Source organism: Ammospiza caudacuta, chromosome 19, assembly GCF_027887145.1.
Source record: "Ammospiza caudacuta isolate bAmmCau1 chromosome 19, bAmmCau1.pri, whole genome shotgun sequence".
Lineage (NCBI taxonomy): Eukaryota > Metazoa > Chordata > Aves > Passeriformes > Passerellidae > Ammospiza > Ammospiza caudacuta.
In genome coordinates, this window is record NC_080611.1 from 8699882 (window position 1) to 8725672 (window position 25791).

At 44.2% G+C, this 25791-nt stretch overlaps 2 protein-coding genes across 3 annotated transcripts; one reads left to right on the top strand and one right to left on the bottom strand.

The window, feature by feature from the left end:
• Nucleotides 1-988: 988 nt before the first annotated feature.
• COIL (coilin) lies at nucleotides 989-7552 on the bottom strand. The gene is made up of 7 exons (XM_058817102.1): nucleotides 7293-7552; nucleotides 5263-6433; nucleotides 4862-4948; nucleotides 4264-4311; nucleotides 3583-3658; nucleotides 2783-2871; nucleotides 989-2298 (listed from the first exon to the last, which is right to left on the bottom strand). The coding sequence occupies exons 1-7, from the start codon at nucleotides 7550-7552 to the stop codon at nucleotides 2203-2205; spliced, it is 1827 nt and encodes a 608-aa protein (XP_058673085.1). The 3' UTR covers nucleotides 989-2202.
• Nucleotides 3628-18365, top strand: SCPEP1 (serine carboxypeptidase 1). Of its 2 annotated transcripts, none has more exons than XM_058817105.1 (13): nucleotides 3628-3686; nucleotides 8637-8782; nucleotides 9658-9747; nucleotides 10466-10621; nucleotides 11082-11156; nucleotides 11358-11430; nucleotides 12344-12381; nucleotides 12562-12690; nucleotides 14125-14209; nucleotides 14950-15063; nucleotides 15681-15818; nucleotides 17139-17302; nucleotides 17414-18365. In XM_058817105.1, the coding sequence occupies exons 2-13, from the start codon at nucleotides 8708-8710 to the stop codon at nucleotides 17477-17479; spliced, it is 1203 nt and encodes a 400-aa protein (XP_058673088.1). In that variant the 5' UTR covers nucleotides 3628-3686; nucleotides 8637-8707; the 3' UTR covers nucleotides 17480-18365. The 2 variants fall into 2 exon arrangements, with proteins under 2 accessions (XP_058673088.1, XP_058673087.1); XM_058817104.1 differs by lacking the exon at nucleotides 3628-3686 and adding an exon at nucleotides 7551-7704.
• The last annotated feature ends 7426 nt before the right edge of the window (nucleotides 18366-25791 follow it).

Consider the following 25791-nt stretch of genomic DNA (forward strand, 5'->3'; position numbering starts at 1 on the left):
ACGATGTTGGGTGGTTTGTTACAAGGGAAATCTGCTCCTAGCCAGTTCTTTTGGACTATTAAATTCAATCTGGAGAATCATTGTAAGCAATGTTGCACAGATAACATGAACTTGTACCTCCATCAGTTTTCCCTCAGGATAAGCTGCAGAGGGTTGTGTGTCACAGGGCTCTGAGTCCCTGCTCAGTAACAGATACAGGCGCAGGAAGGACCATGGAGGCATTTGGGGCTGCAGGGCTGTGACAGGAGCGAAAGTTCAGGGATCAGCTCTGTCATGTGCTGGAGGGTGGAGGAGTTTCAAGGAGATGGGCACGGTGCCACAGGTTTACAGCGGGTTGGGATGTGGTGACCAGGACTTTGTAACTGCTGTCAGAGGAAAGGCAAACACCTGACAGGGGGTGGCTGACACTGACTGCAAGGAAATGCACTTACAGAGCTGTGCTGTGCACGAGATGGGACACAAGAGCAGCTCTTAATGTCTGCATTTTTTATTTTTCCATAGGTGAACGAACACCCTGGGCTTATCCAGACTAAGCCATCTTTCAAAGACTCAGCACCTTCACTGCATTTTCTGTGGCACTCAAGCGGTATCAACTGATATAGACAAAGGTAGGCAAATAAAAAGGGTAAATATAAACCCTCACAATTGCAGCTTCTGCTTCCGCAGCATAGCACAGGATGTTTACAGCTCAGATGAGCAATTTAAGTTCCACGTTGTCAAAGAGGGCTTGAAATTCTGCCTTGGAGGAAGCCCAACCACTGCTGTTGTCTATAGGACAATGAAGTTGCTTCATGCAAACTTGGTAACAATGGGTAAATAAAACTCAAGATTTTACCTTCAAAACACCCTCTCTCAGGGATGTATTTGTTTTCAAGCATCTGTTTGCACAGCGAGAGTGACTCTGCATCCATTTAATTAATGCCAAAAATACACAGTAGGCAATGGAACAAGAGGTACTGTGAAACACTTGCATTTAGCTTTTGCAACTTCCTAAGAATTAACAAGTAACAATTTCCCTAGCAAAACAATCCTTCCATTAATCCCCACTGTCTGAGCATGACCATGTTCCTGTCTGGCATCTTCTTTTCATCCAGACTGCAAGAACAGCCACACAAATCTAACTGAACTTTTCTCTAAAAAAACAAATCCTAGCATGAAATAATGGTATCTGAAGTGAACAATAATGGTATCTGAAGTAAACCACAAAACACAAATTCCTTTTACTTGTATAAGACAATTCCTTCACAAACAAGGCATTTTAGTAGGGCTGATGCAAAAATGCACAGTACTTTAATGGATTCATGCACTAGGTCAGAGTACATGACAGCTAAACCTTAATGTACAAATTTTCAGGTGTTTGTTTGTATCTAGGGTTTGTTTTCTCCCATGTCTTCTCTGTAGGAGTCAAGTACCTAGCACAGGGATTATCTGGAAGTGTAAGACTTGCCAAGGCTCCAGAGGTACAAGGTGCCCCCTCAATGCTAATAATTATTAGAGCTGTCAGTGCAGTGCCTTGCCAGCACCTGCTGACCCACTCTGCTGCTGGAAAGGGAAGAAGAAAGGCAGCACAGAAACTTCAGCACTTTAAGGACAAGAGGGTTTAGTCTGAAACCAACAACAAAGGCTTTCAGAGCCTACATGGATTAACACAGTGGGACACAATTGTGCCAGGGGTTCATGTCAGATTCCACTGGTCCTAAGCAAAGTTGACACTTACCAGTACTATTTATCTGCCTCAAAATTACAGAAGCTTGAAATCCACAGGCTTTTCTGGATGTGTTTAGGTGCACTCTTTAAGTAACTGCAAAGTGACAGCATTTGTATCCTGTGGCAGCAGCAACAATATTTATAATAATTTTCTAAATGAAAATGACCTCTGGCAGTTATACAGCTCTAGCCAAACCCAGACATTTAAACAGTTACTCACAGTACAGGGTTGTGTTTTATCTTTTAATCAAACCATTCCAGTTCTGCAGCTTGCTACAGTAGGATATAAATATTCAAACCCAACAGAACTATATTAGACTTCCTATAATAAACAAAGTTTTCATGTATTACATAAAAACATAGCCTAAGGGAAAAAACTGTTTTTCTTTTGGCCTACTTCTTCTTAAGACAGTAGCATCAACCAGTGCACCTGCCACCCTCAGAACCTGAAGGCAGCATTTCACAGAACAGATCTGTACAATTGTTCACATCTTTTCACATCCTAGATGTTCCATTTTCAAGGCTGGATCCATTAACTGGAGGCTCCACAATCAGTCTTGGCTCTATCAGTGCATCCCAGCTTTCAGTTATCTGAAAACAAACCACAGGCAGCACTTGGCAGGTGCCAGCAGCACCAGCAGTTTCTGTGCTGTTATGCTTCTGCCTAGACCTGAACAGCAGCACCACTGAACTGAAATCACAGCTCCTCCTGTGAGTCACTGATCCCACTGGTGAACCTCAACCTGCCTGATGCCCTGGGTGAGGAAAGGTGCTGCTCAGAACAAGAGTGATGAAAGGAAAAGCTGGTAAGAAAGGATCTCTGTGAGACATGTTTTTTATTAGCCAAAACAAGAACTCTGATGGGTGGCTGTGACTCCAGGTAACTGAGTACCACACAAGAACTGATTATTATGATGTAAACATGCACGTTCTTGCTAGAAAGAAACAATTGGTTTTGCTTCCATTGGTTCAAATCAGATGCATGGTTACAAAGGGAATGTCCCTGAGGTGAGGAGAGGCAGGAAGCAGGGCAGCTGCAGAGCTGGGGGCAGCACCCAGAGCAGGCCCCACGTACCTTGGTGTCCTGGGGCACGGCGTACTCGATCAGCTCCTCTCCGTCCGCAGACTGGTACACCAGGTCAAACTTCCCTGGCTCCTTAGCAACTGAAAACCAAACAAACAGCTCAACCACCTACAAACCAAAGAAACTTTAAATGTTTACCACAAAAGCCGATGAAAATCAGTTTGGTTTTGGGGTTTTTTTGTGCTCAGTGTCTGGGTTCATAATTGTAACCAAAAATCTCGAGGGAAAATTGAGTATTACACACCAAAATTAAGGTAATTATCTGACTATTCACATGAGAAAGTCAACAATACGTTGCTGAAATTTGACAAAAATGCTCAGATGACAATTCATTAATTCTGGCTTACATGGCAACTGCAGGATGCAGAGTTTGAGAAACATTAATCATTGCAGGTCTCAGGAACTGCACCTGCAGGGGCTCACTTCCACACCCACTGAAGACACACATTATGATCTCACACTTTCTCTAAAATAATAATATATTTTCTTCCTTTCTGAAATAATTTCTTTCAGAAAATGAAACCATACTAGAAGTGAGTTACTGACCACTCAAACTGACTGAAAAAAATTATTTTGTAAATACCCATGAGCATCTTTCAGCTCAACTAGCAAGGGTTAGAACTTCTCAATGTAAATAGACATTTTGGGGAAGGAATGAGGAGGGGAGGGGTGTGTTGAGAATGATCCCAAGATAATTTGGAATACTCCTGAAAGACAAAGTGTTCCTTGGACTTCTGGTTTTCCAGGTGACAGCACATGACATCAAGCCCTTGGTGTCCCCAGGTACCTACATTGTCCTGCTGATGATGAAAGGATCTCCAGTTCAATCTGCTTTTTTTCATCATTCCAACTGATTATTTTTGCCTCCTTCACAAAGCAACAAGAAAAGAATCAGGTAAGACACACTTCAGCACTGGATAACTATTCCATATTGACAACCAGTGCACTCCTTGATTGCTGCCAGAGGAAATAAGTATATTTGGCTATCAAATTTTCTAGTCTCCGTGTATAAAATCTGCAAAGAATTAATGCTCAGCAATCTGTAACTACCGGCATCAACAAAACAAAGTTACTCATTGTCACTGACTTTGCAGTTTAAATCAGTAGTTACCCAGCAACCAAGTTATTTGAAGTAGCAACAAAATTTTACTTGCAACAGTTTTAAGAACTTGCCCTAATTTCAAATAGCACTAGACTCAAATACAGCTACATTTTTCTACTTGAGGGTCTGTATTTTTTGTCATCTCTAAAATATTAATAATCCTTCTAGTTGGTGGTTGTTTGTTTGGTTTTTTTAATCACTTTTAAAATTTTCAATTTGTTTTGGCTTCTAGAGTTTTGATTTTTACTGCTGCACCAGGAATAGCCTGTGGAGTGAACTGAAAAGAAAAACACTGCACAGCATCAAAATATTTAAGCCATACCTCACCTATCATAGTTCTGTGAAGGAAGGGAGGAAAGAAAACCAGTACCTTATAGTCAGAAATTTCAGGACTGTAATTTTCAGTTAGTTCCAGGCGCTGTTGAAAGAAATACAAGTAACAAATTGTAACTTTTCCCAATCTTTGATGGTTCCACCTACATCCAGACACAGTTTCCTCAGCAACAGAAAAGTGCAAGAGCCCGGTCTCCTACTCCTGGAACCCACTGCCAGTCATGGTCCCAGGTACACATCCAGGACTTGCTGCTCCAAAGGATTTAGGTTCAGGTCAGGCTGTGTGAAGAGATCAGGGAGATGGATCCCACTCTCCTCAGCTGCAGGGATTTAATTTTCATTTACTTTTTTATTTTGCAACGCAGTGTAATTATTTGTATGGTAAGATTTGCAGTAACATTTACATGGAAAATTACACTGCAATGATAGCAGAGACAGCCTTTCTTGTGTTCTACAAATACAGAAAGTCTAAAGAAATGCACTTAACTTTTGTATTTGCTCCAAACTTTGTAAAAAAATCAAAGCCAGGCTTTACAACAAGTGAATTTTTTAGAGAAACTGTTATGTCAGAAACTTAAGAGTGGCCCAAATGAAGCAATTTTAACCTACTAACATTCAGCATTTCCAGAGTTTACCTTAAAGGCAATTCTTTCTCCCACTTGGGGTGGAGCAGCTAGAAGAGGTAAAACACTATAGTCTCTCTTGGGAAACTCCACGGGATTCTGTGAAACAAAGAGCAACCCACTGATTAAATTATTTCATCAATGAAAACAGAGGACAATGTTCATGCTGTATGGATTGCAAGAATCACTGAGAAGAGCAAGGTACATGCTTTGTTTTTAGATATAGAATACAATCACTTTATTGTTGTTTCACGAACACATCCTTAGGCTGACAAACAGAATTACAGTAAGTAAAAAATCAGCTTTTATCCCACCAATCTATTTCTGCTGCTATGAATTACTCTCATCCTGCAGGTTCTTTGTACAGTTCAAGCTGCCAGAGGAAGGTGACCCCTGCCTGTGTCAGCACTCACCTGGACAAGGACAGAAGTGTTTGTCGCAGCTTCATTTAACTGCCTCTGTTTGTGGCCTTCACTGCTGTAGTTATAGAAGCAGCCAGGGTTTGCTCCTCTCCCATGGCCCCTCATCATCCCACGAAACCCACGGCCCCTGGGGCCTCTCCAGAAGGGATCCTCTCCCGTTCCACGCCCCCTTCCACGGCTCGGGCTGCCAAAGGATCCTTGCACACTGGCTGGCAACTGTCTAGTGCAGTTCCTTACTATGGAATTACCCAGTCCAGCACCTGCTGCAGACTTTTTAATGACCAGTGTCTCTGAATCTGAACTATCAGAGTCTGAAGAGGAGCTCTGTGCTTTGGGAGCCTTGGTGCTGGCTTTTACAGCCACCACATGGTTTGGCACTGATTTTTCCTTTGCAGTGCTGTCTTGTGCTGGTGTCACCTTCTCATCCTCTGTACTCGAGTCAGAATCTGAACTAGAAGACTGAGTTTTTTTAGCATTTTTACTAATTGCAGTCTTAGTCTTTTCAGTGTTAGACTTTACAGTCACTTTATTAGTTTTCACATCAGAATCTGAAGCAGCTTGGGATTTGTCTTTGGGAAGTGTCACCACTACAGGTTTATGGGAAGATTTATTTTCCTTCACATTTAATTCACTGCTGTCACTGTCAGACGATGTGCTGGAGGTATCTGAAGGTCCCACCCTCTTTTTCCTGGACTGTGTTGTGATCTTTTTGGTGCTATTTTTACCAGAATTTAGAGAAAAGTTCTCATTTGCCTGTTCTAAAGCCATCTTTGTTGCAGCAACCTTTGTCTGCTTTTCATCCTTCTTTTTTGTTGCCAACTCCTTCTCCCTCTCTGTTTTTTTCATCTTTTTAGAATGGGAAGTAGAGCTCTCTTCCTTACCTTCTGCGAGTTTATTTCTTCCCCTAACTTCTTCCTTTCTTTTTCTTTTCGTGTACCTTTTCTGAGAGTCCCAAGTATCTACAGAGGTCTCTTCCCTACAAGAGGAATACTCAAGGTTGTGCTTCTCCTTTTTCTTTTTCCTTTTATGCTTGCCTTCATTCCTAGACAATTCTTCCTCATCCTCCTTGTGTCTGTGCCTTTTTTTGTCTTCTTTTGTTGTGTAAATAAAGCCATCATCTATCTCTTCATAATCATCTGCAACTATCTCTTCCAATTTTACTCTGTTAAAAAAAAAAAAAAAACAAACAAAACCCACCATTCAGCGCAATGAAGAATGAAGGAATGAAGCTGCTTAGGCAGCTCAGGCAAGTTCCCCTAGAGTGAAGATGCTCCAGCTCTTCCCTGGACAGCCCAGAACCCTCCCCTGCAGGCACAGGCTCCCCTTCCATCTCCGGGAACATTTCCAACTGCTCGGCTCCCTCCATCCTGTTGGGCACGCTGGGTGTCTCAGGCGTTGGCACTCAGTGCCCGTGGGCACCCGGGAAGGAAGAGCTCAGACCCCGGGGAAACCCCATCCCCGTTCCACCAAAACCACATGGAGATTCACAGAATCCCAGAACGGGTCAGGAAGGGACCACAGTGGAGTCATCTGGTCCCACCTCGCTGCCTACGCAGGGTCATGCCAGAGTTGTGTCCGGAGGGCTCTGGAATATCCCCAGTGAGGGAAACTCCACATCCTCTCTGTCCCAGTGTGCGGGCCCTGCACCTCATGGTCAGCTGGAACTTCTGGGCATCAGTTCCTGCCCGCTGCCCTTTGTCCCAAGGCTCGGCACCGCCGGGCAGAACCCGCTCCGGCCTCGGCACCGCCTTTAGCTACTGATGGACACTGACGGGGTGCGGGACTGACCCCCGAGCCCGCTGTCCCGGTCCTGCTGTCCTCATCCCCATCCCGTTGTCCCGGTCCCGGTGTCCCCCTGTCCCGGTCCCACTGTCCCGCTCCCCACCCCGCTGTCCCGGTCCCGCTGTCCCAGTCCCCATCCCGCTGTCCCTGTCCCGGTGTCCCCCTGTCCCTGTCCCGGTCCCGCTGTCCCAGTCCCCATCCCGCTGTCCCAGTCCCCATCCCGCTGTCCCGGTCCGTACCGCAGCGAGTCGTTGTCCCGCACGAGGCGCGCGCTCTCGGCGGGCGGCAGCAGCGCCCCCTCGAGGAAGAGGCTGAGGCGGGCGCGGCGGCTGAAGCCGAAGCGGTGGCGGATGAGGCTGAGCAGGTCGGTGACGAGCCGCGCCTGGCCCGGCTCCAGCAGCAGCCAGCACAGCGCGCAGCCCGGGCTGGCCGGCGGAGGGTGGTCGAACACCAGCCGCAGCCGCACCGGGCCGCCGCCGCCGCCGCTGGCCGCCATCATGGAGGAGGAGGAGGAAGGGGCGGAGGAGGCGGGCACGGGGGGCGGCGCCTCAGGGCGGGCCGGGCGGGCCGGTCCCGTGACCGCGGGAGCTGAGGGAGGGATGGGGCCGCTCCGGGCTGTGACCGCGCTCTCCGTGCTGCTGCTGGCGGCAGGTACGGGCCGGGCGGGACGGGACGGAACGGGACCGGGAGCGGGGCCTCCGGGCTCGGGGCCTCGGGCAAAGCGCTCTTGTGTCCCGCAGCCGGGAAGGGCAGGGCCCGGGCTGAGCCGCGCGAAATTCCGCTTGCTGGGGTGGCGGTCGGGAAGGACGGAGAGGGCAGCAGCAGTCCCGGGGGAGCAGCGAAGCCTGGCCACCATGGCCTGGAAAAGCCTTATTGCTCCCGCTCCAGTGCGCTGCTGCCTTCTGCCCTGATCCGTGAGATTAAGGGACGGAGTGTCAAAGGTCTGTTCCGTGTCCGAGATCGACAGTAGACTGACTGCGTTAAGTGACCAGACTTTACTGAGTTGAATTATGTTTTAGATTCCTTTAGAAGTGACCCTGTCTGTATCTGCTCTCCCTGGGGGCTGTGGAGCGGAGCGGTCCCCGCAGACCCCCGGCTCGCAGGGCTGGGATGAGTGCGGGCGCTCGGGTCATGGCGCCATTTACTCAGTGCCTGCAGGTTCGATCCCCGCCCGGGCCGGTCACTAAACGGTTGGACTCGGTCTTTTTAGCTCCATTTCAACTCAGAATATTCTGTGATCCTTGTCGACACTGCAGCTGGTTATGGGAGTTAGTTCACTGGGGCTGTGCTTTCAGTCCAGGCCTTGAAAACACTTCAAGAACAAATTATTCCAGCGACTGGGCTGTTATTCCGGCGGCAGCTCTAAGGCAGCGCTTAATTACACACTTTATTCATTGACAATAACTCAGCCGTGGGTGGGGGTGTAGGTATAGGCAGGTTTCTTATAGTAATTTCTTTTCATAGTAGTAGCACTTCTAATTATCACACCCAAGATTGAAATGTAATGTTTTGGAGCAATTCTGGTGGAAAGTCCGAAGCTGAGCCTTGTTACCTAGCTGATTGTTATTGTTATTCCCCTCAAGGTGTAGTTCTGAGGCAGCCCCAAGAGCCCAAAGAGGTGTGGGGATATGTGGAGGTCCGGAGCAAGGCCCACATGTTCTGGTGGCTCTACTATGCAAACAACCCAACCAAAGACTTCACAGAGTTACCTCTTGTCTTGTGGCTTCAGGTAAGGTTTGGTGAGAGACACCTAAGCAATAATTCTTTCCATCTGTGCCTGGTTCAATCTGATATCTGATATTGTGCAGTTCTACAGAAACAGAATTCAAAACTTCCTGGTTCTAAATGCTTCGCCTTGTGAATGAGGTGTTGGGGTTGGGAAAAATAAGGGTGATTTTATTCTGCAGTTGTGGGGTGTCCTCAAGTGCCCGCCTTCCATCAAGTTGTATTGCAATAACAGAGGTTGTTCTTATCTTTCATACAACAGTAATGATTTTTGTGCATTGTAATTTCACAGCTCCTTTCCTGGAGAGTTTGAAGTCTAAACAATGTTCAGAGAGAGAGAGTAAATAAAATAATCAGAGATTGAGGATGATTTCTAAATGGAAACAATCCCAGTTTGATAAAAGTGATGGCGTGTTCTCCACAGTACATTTCAGAAGTTAATGCTGAATAGAATCTCTTGAGGACTTGTTCTTATTCTTTCTGGGCTATTTAATCAGTGTGAAACCCACAAGCTGTACATGCTGGTTAAATTAATTACTTGCTCTGCTCTCCAGTTAGCACATAGTTAACTTTTGCACTCCATATTTGGGGAGTAAGGTTTTCAAACTGTGCTCACATAGCAGGCAGCTCACCAGAAGCTCTCACAAGTGGGTGACTGCTTCTCTGTTGAATTCTTGCTTTCAGAAATGGTGTGTGTGTGCATAGCCCAAGACCACGAGAAACAGAGCCTGCTCTGCAAATTAACATGTAGTGCAAAAGCCATTTCTAAAATTTACAATCTGTCATTCTACTTACTGGCTGCCTTGTATTTTTCTTCCATCTGTCATATCTATGCCATGCTGCCTTTTAACATCTGTGTCATTTGATGTTTCCCTGCAGGGAGGTCCAGGATCTTCAGGCTGTGGGTATGGGAACTTTGAAGAGATTGGTCCATTAGACAAAGAAATGAAACCAAGAAATACAACCTGGGTACAGTAGAGTTCAGCTTCTAACTACTAATTACAAATGTTTGTTTGCTTGTGTAAGCAGATGATCACTACACAAAAAAAAAAAAAAAAAAAAAAAAAAAAAAACAGAACAATTTTTCATTTAAAGTTCAGTAGAACTATAATATTTCAAGTTAAAATATTGTGGTTATTAAATTAGCTTATAGGAGTAGCCTTGTTTAGAACTGAGGGGTAGACATTAATTTAATTTAATGAAGTGTGTCTCTTCCATGGAACTGTGAAATGCAGATGCCTGGGAACCAGAGAGGAGGGAAGTTGTAGAAAGTGTTCTTTCAATTCACAGCTTCATTGTGTGCAGTCCCAGAGCTTTTTCTGGGTGGCTGGCAGTGTAAAACCTATGGCTTATAATTACAGGTCCAGTATGGCCTTCAAGGGAAAACAAATTACAGCTGCCTGTGAAGGTGGAAGTTTAATTAGAGCAATGTATTTGTGGTCTGAGTTAGCAATAGTCTGAAGTACTCTGGGTTCCCCTAGGTGACCTGGATCACTGGGAGTTTCTGGATGTATTTCTCGTTACAGATGGGGCAAATTGAAGGACTTTCTGTTGCACCTAATTTTTCTGCAGGTTTTTTCAGGTCCAGGGATTTTTTGGCTCAGTTAATCATTTGTGCCATCAAAACTAAGTTATTTTGCTGGTGCTGAACTGAGGTTTTATACAAACCTTCTTTCTGCTTCTACAGTTGCAGGCAGCCAGTGTCTTGTTTGTGGATAATCCTGTGGGCACTGGATTCAGTTATGTGGATGATTGTAGCTTGTTTGCCCAAAACCTTACCACAGTAGTTTCTGATATGATGGTTTTTCTTGGAGAGTTCTTCAAGTGTAGACCTGAATTCCAGGTAAGTGAATTGAATTCTTGCTTACTTTTGTGTTTTTCTCTGCTTTTCAATAGAATTCAAAAATAATTAGAGAACAGACTTCCAGATGAGCAGTGTTTTGCTGCTAGGTAGTGTGTGGTGCAGGTATAACCACTGTCTCTTATTTTCCACATTTCAGAGTTGTATCTTGATTTTGGGGTTAGTTAGAAAAGCATTGGGGTGGATCATTGTCTGTTGAGTGATCTGAGCAGCATATACAGATCACAGCTGCTTACAGTTCTAAAATGCTTCAGAACCAACCCCAGCAAATCACCAGGATGTTATGGAAACCTAATGTACAGCTTAAAATAAGAAAAACATTAAATGTCTGATGGTGAGAGGTGAACAACCAGTGCCTGGGTCCTGTGGGGTGTGGGAGATAGTTGGAGGCATCTCCTGCCCTCCATGCAATGAGTTCCTTGTGTGGTTTTTCTCTCCCCAGACCATCCCATTCTACATATTTTCTGAATCTTATGGAGGTAAAATGGCTGCTGGGGTTGCTTTAGAGCTGCACAAGGTAAGTACTTGGAGGATACAGTTCACTTTTCACTTTAAAACAGGTTCTACAAGTACTTTTATTTTCTGGATTACGCTGTCCCTATTGCCTAATTCTCAGAGCTACTTACTTTTTTCACTTCATGAAAACTGATTCTAGAGTTATGAATAGCTAAAATTTAATTCTTGGTGTTTTGTTTTGTTTTTCCTCTTACTCATGAAGGCTGTTCAAAAAGGGACCATAAAGTGCAATTTTATGGGTACTGCTCTTGGAGACTCATGGATTTCTCCTTTGGGTATGTTTAAATTCCTCACTCTGTGGATGATTTATTGTTGTTATTTTGTTTTTGTTGGGTGTTGGAATCATTGCATGAGTGCCTGAAGTCAAAAAGGCCATCCCTGCCCTAAGTGAATTGACTCTCCAGTGAGTCTGGTAAATCAGAAATAAATACTGCAGCCTTGCAAGTCTTCTTGTGATTGAAGAGTCTCTCTTTAGAATGTGTCTAGATTAGGAAAAGTCAGAGAGCAGGATTAGCGAGGAGGACACTTGCATCTGAAGTGGAGGGATGGTAAATGTCCCTACACATCTCCTCAGCCTCTGGGGTGTTCTGTAAGAGTCCTGTGCTGAAATGTGACCACCAAGTGATTCACAAGGCTGCAAGTGAGATTTGTGTCTGGTGGAGGATAAAAAGCAAATGAAAGGGCTCTTGGTGCTTCAGTGCTATTGGCAGGGGCAGCCTTCACAGATTCTCTGCAGCACAGAACAACACCAAGCAAACTCTTATCTGTCTGCCGTCAGCTGATCCTTCAGAATTTACAAGCAAAGTTGTCATAAAACAGATCTGGTTTATAACTCAGTTTTTCTCTTGTGACTTCTCAAACAGATCAGTTTAGATAATTCCCATCCTCTTGTTAGACCTCTGGCAATGTGCTGCAGTGCTGGGGGGGAACATTTTGGTAGAAACACGTTGGTTGCTTGAAATAAATTTCACTGATTAACTCATAGGGGTTAAATGATGTTGCAGGATTTGTAAAGAACTTGCTCTGTGGTACATAACCTTAGGGTTAAACAGAGCTTACTGATTAATTTTTACTGATTAATTCATCTCCATTTATTTTATTGTTGCCCCAGTAAAGGAGAAGTAAGTTACATCTTACATCAATGATTGATTGTCAGTTTGATGTTTGAAATCTGTTCTGTTTGTTTAGACTCTGTGCTGTCCTGGGGGCCCTACCTTTACAGCACTGTAAGTACCTTAAACTCCTGGTCCTCACCTGATCCCTTGTGCTGCCATACAATACAAATGGGTGTTGAATTTTAAGGTTACCTCTTGGCCTGAATAAAACCTCAAAAGCATGGAGGCTGTTAGCAATAAATGGATGTGGAGTTGTAATTGAAGCTCTCCTTCTTTGTGTTTGTCTTCCAGTCTCTCCTGGATGATAATGGTCTGGCAGAGGTGACTGCTGTTGCCAAAGAAATAATGGATGCAATAAATAAAAATCAGTATGGGCTGGCTACTGAGCTCTGGGGCAAGGCTGAAGGTGTCATTGAAGAGGTGAGATCTCTGACTAACATTAAGAACTAACTGCTGCCTGGGGAGGCACAGGATTTCAACTTATCCTTTCTATGAGTGCTGAGCTGGCATGGAATTCTTCCACTCTCTGCCCAGTCATTTTTGCCAGGATTTGTTGTATCCCAGTGCTGATACAAAGGAGTGTTTGCTGTGCCCTGCTGGGAGAGTGACAGAGAAAGAGGGCAGGACAGCCCTTGTGGTCTTCCAGAATTGCACTGAGGTTTCAGCAGACAACTCTAGTCTTCCTGATTCCACAGTTTCAATTTAAATAAACTAGATCTCCTGGAAAGCTTTGAATATTGAAAACTGCATCCACCAAGACATGAAGTTAAGCACATGTCTCTATTTGAAGAACTACAATAGGTGGACAGGATGGAAAGGAACCTCAAGGTCTGGTACTGTGGGTCACTGCATCTCATTACTTAAAAAATTCCAGCATAGACTGGTGAAGTTTTGCTTTGGTTTCTCCTTAAAAGGTTGCTCCAAAATCTCATTCTTTGTCGCATCTCATTCTTTAGTACATGTAAGGCTCTGGCTTCCTTGGACAGAAAGGTTAATCTGGGGCCACTTTCTGGCTTTTTGGTTTGTTTTTTTATTTTCTGTGATTCATAACTGACAGTGCCTTGCACATAGTTGGTTTCACTTCTTGCTGTTCAGAATGAACTTTTGGTTCCTGTTTTACTTTTCAAATCTACTTGGCTTCCCCTCTCAGTTGTGATGGTGCTGGCAGGTGAAGACACTGCAGTTCTTGTGCAGTTGTTGTTGTGAGCTGATTTCTGACCTAAGCACCAGAACTTTAAAAACTCAAAAATCAGGTGAAGCAGGGCTTCAAGAATCTGGAGTAACTTCTGTAATGGCAGCACTGCTCACGTTTGTCCTTGGGTGCAGGCAGCCTCTGTCAGCTGCATCAGAGCTGCCAGTCTGCAGTGCCTGGGCACATGCAGCTGTCACAGCTCCAGAACAGGGGGGCTCATACCCAGCACCACGTGTTCCAGGAAGCATTTTGGATGTTGGAGGATTGTAGGTTGGAAGGATGTTGAGCAAGAGCAGCACCAGACCAGACCTGGCAGAAGGGGCTGTCTAAGAGCATCACCTGGCACTGCAGCTCTGTGCCATGAGTAATGCAGGGCAAGACTTCCTGTAGCTTCACATCTGCTTCAGAGGGTAAATAGCATCTCTGGCACAACCCATGTGTGAACAACACAGGCTTGAGGAATCTCCTTCCCACTTCTCAAAGCAAATGTAGAACTGAAGTTTTTCCACAAGTATCTTCCTGGTGTGTAGGTAAAGTGACAGGTCACAGGGTCCTTTATTTAGGATTTACTTTTTTTTTTTTTTTTTCTTTTCAGGAAAGGCTGTTCTACGTCTCTGAGAGATGTTTTTATTAGTGTTACTGAAATTATCTTGTGTTTTCAGAACACAGACAATGTGAACTTTTATAACATCTTGACAAAGGAGGTTCCAGAAGTGAAATCAGATGAACAAGAAAATCTCCATCTCAGTAAGTTGTATTTAAATACTTGAACTTCTGAGGCCCTGTATTTCCATCCACATACCTTCAGCTCGGACGGTGGAAAGTCTCAGTTAGCACATCCTTAAAATGGATGTTGATATTCTCTCGAGCAGAACTTGTTTGCTGTTGCATAAGTAGGGACAGATAGGAATGTGGAGCAGCCCTATGGATGACACCTCCACCTATACATCCTGCACAAATTACAGCAAGGAAGCAGGCAATATAATTGCAACATTATTTCAAGTTACTTCCTCTTACTGTGTTTCATTTCTGTCTTTAAGACAGGACACCAGAGTGTCTCATCAGTAGAAACAGGCTGATTAAATTCTTGCTCTGTGATTTTTGTGCATCAGTGTGAAAAACACACGTGTAGAACTTCTTTCAAACTCTTTCTGTTGGCTTCATAAGGGAAGGTGAAATGAACTCCTGAAAGTAAAACATTGCAGCTCAAAAATAACTGGTCTGTTGAGAAGAGCCAAGTGGTTAAAGCAGAAACTGATGCCCAGAAAAAGTGCAGTGTTAGCTAAAAGTAGGAATGGATGGGCTCTTCCTGTCCTAAGTAAGGGTTGACTTCAGTGGTTTCTAGTAAAAGTAAGCAAATCTTTCTCAGTGGTGTTGCAATTTCATTAGGAAAGGGTTTGTTGGCCGTGATTGGCACTGCAGATTGTTATCTGTGCAGGATGGTGTGCTAAGTGTGCCACTGATCAAAGCCTGTTCCCTTTTTGCAGTGCGGCTTTACCAGCGCCATGTCGGGAAAATGCACCAGAGCAGCCTGGATGAGCTGATGAATGGGCCCATCAGAAAGAAGCTGATGATCATTCCTGACTGTGTGAAGTGGGGAGGTACTTTCCTGTCTGCTCACCTGATGAGTTCATCACCACTGTTACACAATATTGTATCCTGTAGGAGAATACTCTGGCACTGGTCACATTCAGTTGTCATTGTCCATGGGGCTAAGGAGGGGATTTGTTCTCAGAAATGAAGATGTTGTGGGCCAGGCCTGTGGGAGCAGATGTGGTTCTGATTCTGCTGCTTGTATCTATCTTTAGCCAAGTAACTAAAAATACAGGGGGAAGGAGGAAGATCCTCTGTATTTCAGGAACTGGTTTCTGTCTCTCATGCAGTCTTGCTGAAACTCCTGTCAGTTTTTCTGTGCCAGAAGTCTGGTATCTTATAATGATGGATCTTATGGAGGAGGGGGTGTAAAACAGCCTTAAAGGGCTGATGTCAGCACTCTGTGTGTGTAAATAGGAGCCAGAAGCTACAGCACTGTCTGTGAGCTCCAGTGGGAGCACAGCTGCTCCTCCTGTTCCTCAGACTGATAAATCACTGCCACTTTTGGCTAGGATTGTTTTTTGTGCAGCTGTGAACTCCATTTTAAAGCCATTAGCCCATGCTTCTGTCCCAGCTTGGGGATACATCCTTCATCACTAAAATTTGTTTTTCTGGTTCCAACCAGGTCAGTCCAAACAGGTCTTTGACAACATGGCTGAGGACTTCATGCGACCTGTCATCAATATTGTTGATCAGCTTTTGGCAGCCAATGTCAACGTTACAGTCTATAATGGGCAGCTGGACCTCATTGTTGACACCATGGGTGAGGAACCTTTTCCCTGGGGGTGGAAACAACATGGGATGAGTAGAATGTGGAGCTGTCAGTATATTGGTACCCAGATTTCTCCAATCTCCTGTGCAAACCTCTTATATGACTAGCAGTGTTTAAATACTACACTCATAAATGAGCAGCACTTAGGATGTTTTGCTTATATCCCTCTGAGAGAGGCAAATCCTTTACCTCCATTATAGTGTTGAGAAATGGATCTGCCACATCAGTAATTGCTTGTTTCAGTGAAGCCAATAATTCACTTAATCCTCCTGGATAAGCACATAGATGTGTGTGTGTGTATGCTCATTCATAGGCAAAGAATGCTGGTAATTAATGAGGGAGGGTGCAGTGGAAGGGTGATCACACCTGCTCTCAGTGCAGGCTCCTGCACACTTTGGGCTTTGTTTGCTGCTTGCAAGATGCTGGTTTGCTCCAGGGGCAGTTTGGGAGCCAGGCCAAGTGCTGCTGAAATGCCTCACAAGGCTGCTGTGCTCCCTTCTGCTGGTCTGTTCTCACTGAGTTAAAGAATCTGCAGTCACAGACTCCACAAACACCTTCCTATGCTGTGGAAGGCTTTATTCCTTGTATGTCTCTGTCCACTTAGATATTCAGATGCCCTTCATGAACAGCACAGCAATCAATAAATCCAGGAAGCATGGTATTTAGGCTGTCAAAACAGATGAGCAGTTAGTGATGCTCCAGTTTATCACATTTTCATCTAAAATTGAGCTGCAGTTAACATGTAAATTCTTCCAGCAATTCACAGGTGGGCTAAAGCTTTGTCCCCCCTGGAGTCCTAGAATTGATCTTGTTGCTCTCTTGGCCTCCACCTTCTCTTGCAGCACCTGAAACAGAAAGCCTTTTCAGTCTCCTCTCAATGAGTGTCCAGAAACAGAGAAACAGAGCCTCTTCTGATTTCCAGGAGGGGAGCTTGGTATGACTGATCCCTCTCCATGGCAGGACATTCAAGGTGTTTGAGGTGCAGAGTGAAATATGTTGGAATTTCTAGGGCTACAGAGCCTCCAAGAAGCACATGTCCAATTTGTACAATCCTAAATCCATTTCATACACACCTTCACTGTTTACTTATTCCCTTCTCCTCTGCATTGGTTTGTTTCAGTTTGGCCTGAATTTTCCTAGGCATAAGAAAATTTGTTTTAGGATCTGAACACACAGACTCTGTACTAACTCTGCTGTACTGGTATCCAGTTCAGGGGGTGTCCAGCTGAACTGGACTCCCAAGCTGCTGTGGAACCAAGTATTGGTAATTTCCAAGTATTGGTAATCAATGCTGTCTCTTATTCCCAACAGGCCAGGAGGCATGGATCCGGAAACTGAAGTGGCCTGACTTGGAGCAGTTCAGCCAGAAAAGGTGGAAGGCACTGTATGTGTCTCCAGAATCCACTGAGACTGCTGCTTTCCACAAGGCCTATAAGAACTTTGCTTTCTTCTGGATTCTCAAGGCTGGGCACATGGTAAATAATAAAGTCCTTGGGGTGGAATCAGCAAGAAGGCTGAAGATGTGTGTGTAGCTGCTGTCTGCTTCCTCATAGCAGCTGCTTATCCTGTGCTGTTCTCTGTGCTAGGTACCAGCTGACCAAGGAGAGATGGCACTCAAAATGCTCAGGATGGTGACTCAGCAGCAGCACTAGGGAGGGGAGCTCATCTGGTCTGGCTTCCTGTCCACCAGCAGGGTTCTGCAGGAGTGTGAATCTGGATCCTAAGCCAAAGGAGGCACAGTGGCTGTTTGGGCACACAGCCTCCCTCATCTTGCTGATACTGTGCACAAGTGCTTGTGGAAAGGTGTTTTTTTTCCGTGAATGAGTTATTGCTTTTGAATTTTTAAGCTGTGATTTGCTGCCTTAACCTTGTCCATAAATGACTCTTCCAGAGGGAAGTCCCCTGCCATAAAGAACAAGCCCTGAACCTTTGCCTGGGAAGGATTTTGTGCTCTTGCCCTTCCCTGAATTTTCCCTTGTCTGTTTGCACACCAAGAGTAAAACTGATTTGACTTGATTTGCTTTGTGTTCCTCTGGGAGAGCTGACCTGAGGCTGTGGAATGTTCCTTCCTATGTCCTCAGGCTTCACCTCTCTGGATTCAAGATGAAGCCATGGAAATGCCAGGACAGAGGACCTGCCCTAGAGGAATCACAGTCCATCTCAACTTGCTGAGGTGCCTGAATTAGGATCCAGGATTCTTCAGTTTTTCTGTGCTCTGGAGAGAGAAAAACATCCCGCAGAGGAGGATTTGTCCCTTTTCATCTGACCATGTGTTTCTTGTTTCCATTCTTCTTAATGCCCACTGCTCAAACTTTGCCTTTATCCTCAACACCTGAAGCACATCCAGCAGGAATTCCTGCTTTTCTGTATCCTGAAGCAGAAGGCCTTTAATACCCTCTTGTCCAAAGAGTCCCAATAGACAGAAGCTTCTTAAAACCTTCTGGGTTTAGCCAGGAGGAAAGGAGCATTATTTGAGCAATAACAGCATAGTTCTGAAATATTATAGGAGTGTTTAAAGAAGGATATACAAAATCTTGATTCATGTCTTTTGGGTATTTTTTTAAAGTCTTGCAGAGACCTATTATTTCAAAACTTTTTTTTAATGTAATACATAATCAAGAAGAGACTGGTCAGACATTTGACTTTTGCTATGGAGCATGAAGTAGTTGTTTTTTATTGGTGTCTGATTGAGGCACAACAGCTCCTTCCAGCTGTCAGCAACTCACTTACCCCAGCTACTGAAACTGTCATGAAATACCTGATAGCATTGTCTTAGCAAGAACTGAGGCACTGTCCTGGTGTAGGGCAAATTTGTAAGGAAACTCCAAAAGGGGTCCCTCTAGAAAGCAGATTCAAGCCCTCCCCTCTGCTGGTTTGGGAAAAGATCTCCTTGGAGAAAAGTGGGGAAAGAACTGTTTATTTAACAAGCAAAGTATTCACAAGCGTAAAAAATGAGCAATATTAAACAATAAAACCTCTCTCTGTTCTGAAGGGATGGCAAATTCAGGAAGTCCTTGTTGTGGGGTGTAGCTTGGCTTGCTCTGTCTCTTATCAGTCCCTCTGGTGCTGGAAAAGGGGGTGACCAGGCCCAGGTGGGCCACAGGTGTGAGCTCCCAGGGTTTCCTGGGTTTCCAGTCCAGAGCAGGTTTGAAAAGTTCCAAGAAAAAAAACAAAACACACAGTCCAGGGAACTTCACTGCCTCAGCTAGCTAAAAAACAAAACCAGCTAAAAAGGAAAGGAGAGCTCTCTCCTGCTGTCTGTCTGTGCTGCAGACAACACAGTTCAGGAGAGAAAAATGCTGAAGCTCTCTGTCTCTGTGTTTTGAAAACAACCACCTCAGACATTTCCCTGCTTCTCCTTCTCACCTCACTTCACTCTCAGATCTAGTTTTAAAGGTGCAAAACTTATTTCTGGGCTAAATAGACAAATGGGGATACAATTCAGCATCATAAAGTAACCCTAGGACAGGCACAAGGCTGTATGAGCACACGTGCACACCCAGCAGCTGCACTATTGGTACCTGATAATTGCTTTCCTTTTTCATGTTCCCTTCCTGTATTATTGAGACCTTTAGCAATGCAGATCCAGATTTGTTTTTTGAAATACTTTTTTCAATAAATAGGTCTAATTCATTTCTCTTCAGCATTACATTGATTTCACTGCTTGAAAAGGACATTATTTTCTGCTTTGGCTTTTAGGTGAACAAGAGGAGGTTGCTACCAGTGTGTAAATTTGCATATATGCATTCTTTGAATATTTTAAAAAATAATTTTCCTAGCAAATCAGTATGTTTTTGCCTGGGTAATGTGCTGGTTTGGGCTGTGATAGAGTTAATTTTCTTCCTAGTAGATGGTATGGGCTATGTTTTGGATTTGTGCTGGAGATTGCTGATAACACAGCTGTGTTCTAGTTGTGGCTGAGCAGTTCTGACCAGGCCTTTTCTGCCCTCACCAGACCCCACCAGTGAGGGGCCTTTTGGGAGCACAAGGATTGGAGGGGACACAGCCAGGACAGCTGAGCCCAAGGGATGTCCCAGGCCAGGGGTGTCAGCCTCAGCTGGGGGAGAAGAGGCAACACTGGGGTGATGCTGTTTGTCTTCCCAAATAACTGCTGTGTGTGATGGAGCCCTGCTTCCCTGGAGAGAGCTGCACACCTGCCTGCCCATGGAATGGTGAATTCAGTGGCGAATGAACTCCTCCTTTTGATTTGCTTGTTGCCTATTAAACTGTCCTTATTTCAGCACATGAGTTTTCTCACTTTTACCCTTCAGTTTCTCCCCCATCTATCTCAGGGGGAAAGTAAGTGTGCAGCTCTGTGGTGTTTGTTTGCTGCCTGGGGTTAGACCATGACAGCAGTTTGAGTTGGTCCTCAGTCCTGTTATATACAACATTCTCTATTAATCCTAAATTAATACTGTACGGCCTGAGAGAGGAAAATAACTGAGAAGGTGATCTCTTCAGAAAGCAGCATTTAGTGCTGTTCTCACCTCTCTTTATCAAATGGGACATTGATTCATTTGCCATGGGCTGGTGCTCAGTCACAGGCTTGAGGCATCTGTTCCTTCTCCTGCTTTGTTTTAGCTTCAGCAGGTTTTTCTGTTGGCAGAGACAGCTTGTGATGAAAAAAGATGGTGTCAAGAAGGCTGGTGGTAACGATTTGTTGGTTTTAGGGGCTATGCCAAATCTAAATGTGCTAGAATAAAAACCTATGGAGACAGGCTTTTAACTAGGGTTCATTTAAATGCAAACAACAAAGCAGCAATCCATTAGCATCAAGGAAAATTTGTTTTACTCCAGTAAAGGCTTTGTCATGGGTGTGTCACAGCTCTAGATCCTCACAAAGGTAGGTCACCTGCCCAGCAGATGCTGTAAGAAATCAGTTGCTTTGAAAGGAGTTCAGGTCCTGCTGTGTATCTGATGGGCAGTGACATCATTTGTCCACTTTGATTTCATGCACTGTGCCTTTTCCAGATAAGGGCAGTCACTTGGCAAATCCATTAGAGTGATTAATTCTAAATATTAGTAGGATATTTTACAGATGCTGGATCACTCTGAAGAAAACAGCCCAGTGTTTGTATTTCATCCTCTGCAGCTGCAGGCTCTGATTGCATAGGTAGCCTGACAGCCACTGACTTATTTTGCTCACCATCAGTTTAAGTTAATTTTCACAGGAACAGATCTCTGTTAAAAATCAGTAATTCAGCATGCTGCTTCAGCATGAACAGTATAACTTTCTATAACAATCTACCTTCTCCAAGCCAGCGAAAGAATCTTAGAAGTTTCTTTCAAAGCCACAACAAAAGAAGAATGTCTGTGTACTGAAGCAAGATGGAAATCTTGGAGCACTTCTTCGTTGTCATGTTGTGTCTGTTACCCTGTAAGTATTCTTATGTATGGCAGCACAATTTTTATGTGTCACTTCTGAACTCTGAGACATATTCATGATTTTCCAGAGGGGATTCAGGAATGGAGTAGTAATTTATCTGGCCCACAAACTGATGCAGAAACAGTAAGAACTTCAACAGAGCAGAGTTCTATTCTAACTCTCACAAAGTTTCTCTGAACCTGGCTTTAGCATTTGCTGTATGATAGATTTGATAGTTAAGGAGTAGTTACAGGTCTTGTAGAGGAACAAGTGAACCATTTGGTCATTGCTTGGAGAGGATTTTTTCCTTTGTGGTAGGTGAGTGAGGTAGCAGAGAACCATGTTGGAGGAGAAGGGGTGTGTTAGCATGAACACCTAATGCAGCAGTTTTCAACCAGGCACCTAAAACATTGCCAAGGAAAGCAAAGCATCCTGACATTTTTCATATATTGACCATTACTCTATACTGTGTTTAAGTAATTCAGTGGCAAGCATTAGCAAAATTGATTATTGAATTAACTATAGCAATGATCTAAACCAGCTGGGAATACTCCTAAGCCATGTCCCACCCATAGAGGACCTCAGAACTTCCAGCATTGGTCTGAAATGCTCCTAAAGTGGCAATCTTCAGGACATGCCTTTTTTTATTCCCTCCTCCTAACCTACTTGAGGCTGGAAAATAAGGCACTATAAGGGCACAGCACTGTGTCTCAGAAGACCAAAAACACAGATTCCAGCTAACGTGTCACTGGCTCTGCTGTTCAGTATTTCCATCTCATTATTGCACAATTCTGGATGCAAAGTACACTTGTGGTAAGGCAAGCTTTAGGATGTAGGACTTGCCCAAATTTCACTTGGATGTCATGTAGGCAAACACAAGGACAGATTCACAGGGGACTTGAAAAAACAAAGCCAGAGAGGCAAACATCACACTTTTACTGAAGCTGGTTCAAAACCAAGAGCTTATTTCTCCCCTAGGTTTTATCCTCCAGTTTCAACACCAACATTTATAGGCAGATTCTGTTCTGAATAGGGCTGTATCAGTTTTTAAATGCTGTGAATCCTCTTAGAGGCAGCTGGAATAATTCCATCTGCAAACTGTGGTGCCTAGACTGGACAATGCCTACCAGTCATTTCTGAAGGCAGCTACAAAGGTATAAAGTTCATCTATAAAGGTGCTAGAACCAGCCTGGTTAAGCTGCTTTTCTATTGCTTCCCTGGTCCTGAAGTGTCCTTTTTAGGGCTATTTCTCTACAAGCTGTTTGCAGAGTGTCTTTGAACCAGACTCAGCCCCACTTGGCCTGTGGATGGTCACAGCAATAAAGATTCTGCACCTACATTCTCCTGTATAAATTTGTTCTGTCCTTTATCTCCCATTATCAGCCAGCTTGGACTCATCTCCCTCCATCTGTTTGGAGACAACACAAGTGATGACTGACATTAGTATCAGTATGGTATACCATGTTCTAATTTTATTATTCTCTCCCATTTCTCCTTGCTGAATACAGCAGTATCTGGGAATAAAATTCCTGTAGTCAGCTCTACTAAAACTGCAGATGGAATGTATGTATTCAGATGTGTATAGTCCATCTTGGATAGGACAAAATAAACAAGGTGTTAAAACTTAATTTGAAGCAGTAAAGGATGACTTTCAACTGTATATTTGTTGTTATGGGTGAGTTAGGCTAAAAAAAAAATACACTGGATGGTGCATCCTCAGTTTGTTACAGCTGTTAGATGATTTTCTAGATGATTCATTTATTTGTTAACAAACTGAGGGAAGGAAAAGAGGAAAAAAGTCTTTGGGAATCTGGGGCTTAGGTCTATTAATGTAATTTCCTCGTTAGAGCCAGAGAGGAATGTCTGTGTGTCACCTAACAGCACAATTTGGGGTAGAAGTTGAAAAGAGCATGACTGCTGCTACTACATTGGGTCTGCTTTTCACAGAGTTTCCCTGGAGCTTGAAACATTTTATTACTCTCAAGAGGTTGCCAGATGCAATTGTATGTTATAATCTGAGGGAATGTACCCTGCCCAATGACTTGGGGCTGCTCGGAGACAGGCGGGCAGGCGCTGTCCTTTCCCTGAGGCACGGGGAGGTTTCTGGGCTGTGCCGAGAGGAGAGGCTTGGCCCCAGGGCATCTGGAGGACTGTGGGGTGTGGAGAGGGAGAAATCTCGTCCATTCGGCTCTTGATTCGGTTGATTCTTGCCAGCCTTGGTTGGGGACAGAGGTGCAGCGGAGTGAGCGGCCACTCGGTGGAGTCAGGAGACCTCGGAATGCCAGGGGGACACGCTGGCCTTGGCACCTGCAGCCCTGGGAACACCGGGAATATTCCTGTGATCCTGGGAATTCCCGGTGGAATCGGCTTTATGGGAACCTCGACAGAGCTTGTTTATTTTAGCTGTAACTTCGGGAGAACAGGTAGTTTGGTCTTTGTGCAGTATATGTGCTGCAAGAAGAAGCAAATAAGGCATTAATGTGTTTGAATTTAGTGCAGTTGCTCTCTAGCTGGGCTCATCTGACAGAGTTTTGCTCATGCCTAATTCATAACCTGGCAAGAATGCTGTTGAAATCAAGCAAGAGCATCCTACTGTGTAAAATTAAACCAGTAAAGCTTTTACAAGGTGAGGTCCTATAGCATTAAGAAAATTTCAAAGGAAGATCCTTGCCTATAGAAACATTTCTCCAAAAATTTTTAAGTTTCGTTCTTGTTGTTTAACTTTTTATAATAGAAAAATAGATTAGAGGAAAGGCAGTAAAAAAATCAAGTATCTTGCTTCTGTTCCAAACTTAATTAAGATAGTGTGAGAAAACTCCATTACCTCTTAAGTATTTTTAAGTTCTCAGGGGCAAAGCTGTTAATAAGCTGATTATTTCTGCCTGTTACCTGTTGTTTGTGATATTTAAAGAGAATGTCCAGTTGATAAAGTACATCTGTTATCTGTGGTTAGCCAGAGCAGTCAATGGGAAACAGGATTTGATTCAAAATACAGTAAGACTATGAGAAGCCAAATATTCAAGGAGGGATATATTTTGTGTATTATGAAGAGAAATTGTACTGTGAAGCTGTTCGTAGGGGCTGGTCTCTGGGTGTGGCTGGAACACAACTAGAATTATAGACAGGGCCATCAGCCCTGGGGAGTGCCCTCCTCAGACAGTGTTTCTGACACCAGATTACAATTTGCTATGTGAGTGGAACTGACATTGATGGAAAAGCAGCTGATTGTAAAGAAATCCTGCAAATGACAGCCATGGCCTGTGGTATGCAATGAAATATTTCATCTTTAACTATTTATTCTTAGCATGCAAATATGGTAGCACCACCACTTGTCATATTTCAAGTTCTAGAAGGAAACTAGAGTGGCAGTGTGTCAAATATTTATTTCACATAGTTCATGAGTCAAATGGAGAAGTTGCCAATTATCTCTGATTAAACAGGTAGTTAGATATACCAATAAGGGAAAATAGTGCATATCCTACCTAGAAGTGGAAAAGCAGGGATGAGCAATGCCAGTTCCACCACTGGAAATAAAAAAAAACCTCCTGGATTCAGCCTTAAAAACTTCACCTTGGCAGAGCAGCTGCCCAGCAAGTGGGTGGCAAGTGTTTGCTTCACTGTCCTGATTTCAGTCCCCATGGGACACCCCCAGCTTTAGGATCACAGACCCTTACTGACAGCATCTCTCATCCCAATTCTCCCGTGTTCGCTGCTATCAAATCATCTCCCAGCTGTCAGATATTTGCTCCACATGTTCAGCTGTCTGCAATGACAGCTTCTACAACCTTTCCAGCTCTCTTATCAGCTTCATTCCAGTGCTTGCTGTCACTCAGGCTGTCTGTGGCAGTCTTTGGACTTCATTAATTCCCCAAACCACAGTGTCTAAACCCAAATCTTTGTCCCCTGAATCCACCCATTCCAAGTTAGTGCAAGATTGACACAGATTTTAATGATGACAGTTTTGATCTAAATCCCTGTTGCCCCTTACTTGGGTATCTAGACCAAGATCCTTCATCTTCCAGCAGAAGGTAAAGGAGAGTCAGTGGAAATTAACTGGATTTCATGAAATTGAGCACAACCCCTCCGTGGTGTGGATCTCTTCCTCTGGTCATGACAGACAGGAATATTCCGTTTTTTAAAAAAACTTTCCTACCACAATATTTATTGTGACTCCACTTCCTAGTGTGGGCACAGCTGCCCACCTGCACACAGAGAGGGGAGTCAGAAAAGGAGTCACTGAGACAAGCTCAGCAAACGAGGTGGGACAGTGACACTGATGTGCTCTGAGCCTTTGAGGAGGTTGGACTGATGTCAGAGCAGTTAGACTAATAGGAACTGATTCCTGGCATCTTCCCACAACTCCAAGGGCTACCAGCTCACACATTTTGAATAGGTGTCCCCAAGGGTGTGCTGAGCTCAATCCCCATATAACCTGAAGAGTTCAAGGGTCTCAAGATAAAAGTTAAACATCCCCATATCTCAAGAATCCTGCTCTAACTAGACAGCTCCAGAGAAGATTGCTGATCAAATATTCTGCTTCCCTTTTTCCTTTCACATCTCCTCATACCTCTTCAGAAATTCTTTGCTCTCCAAGGTTCA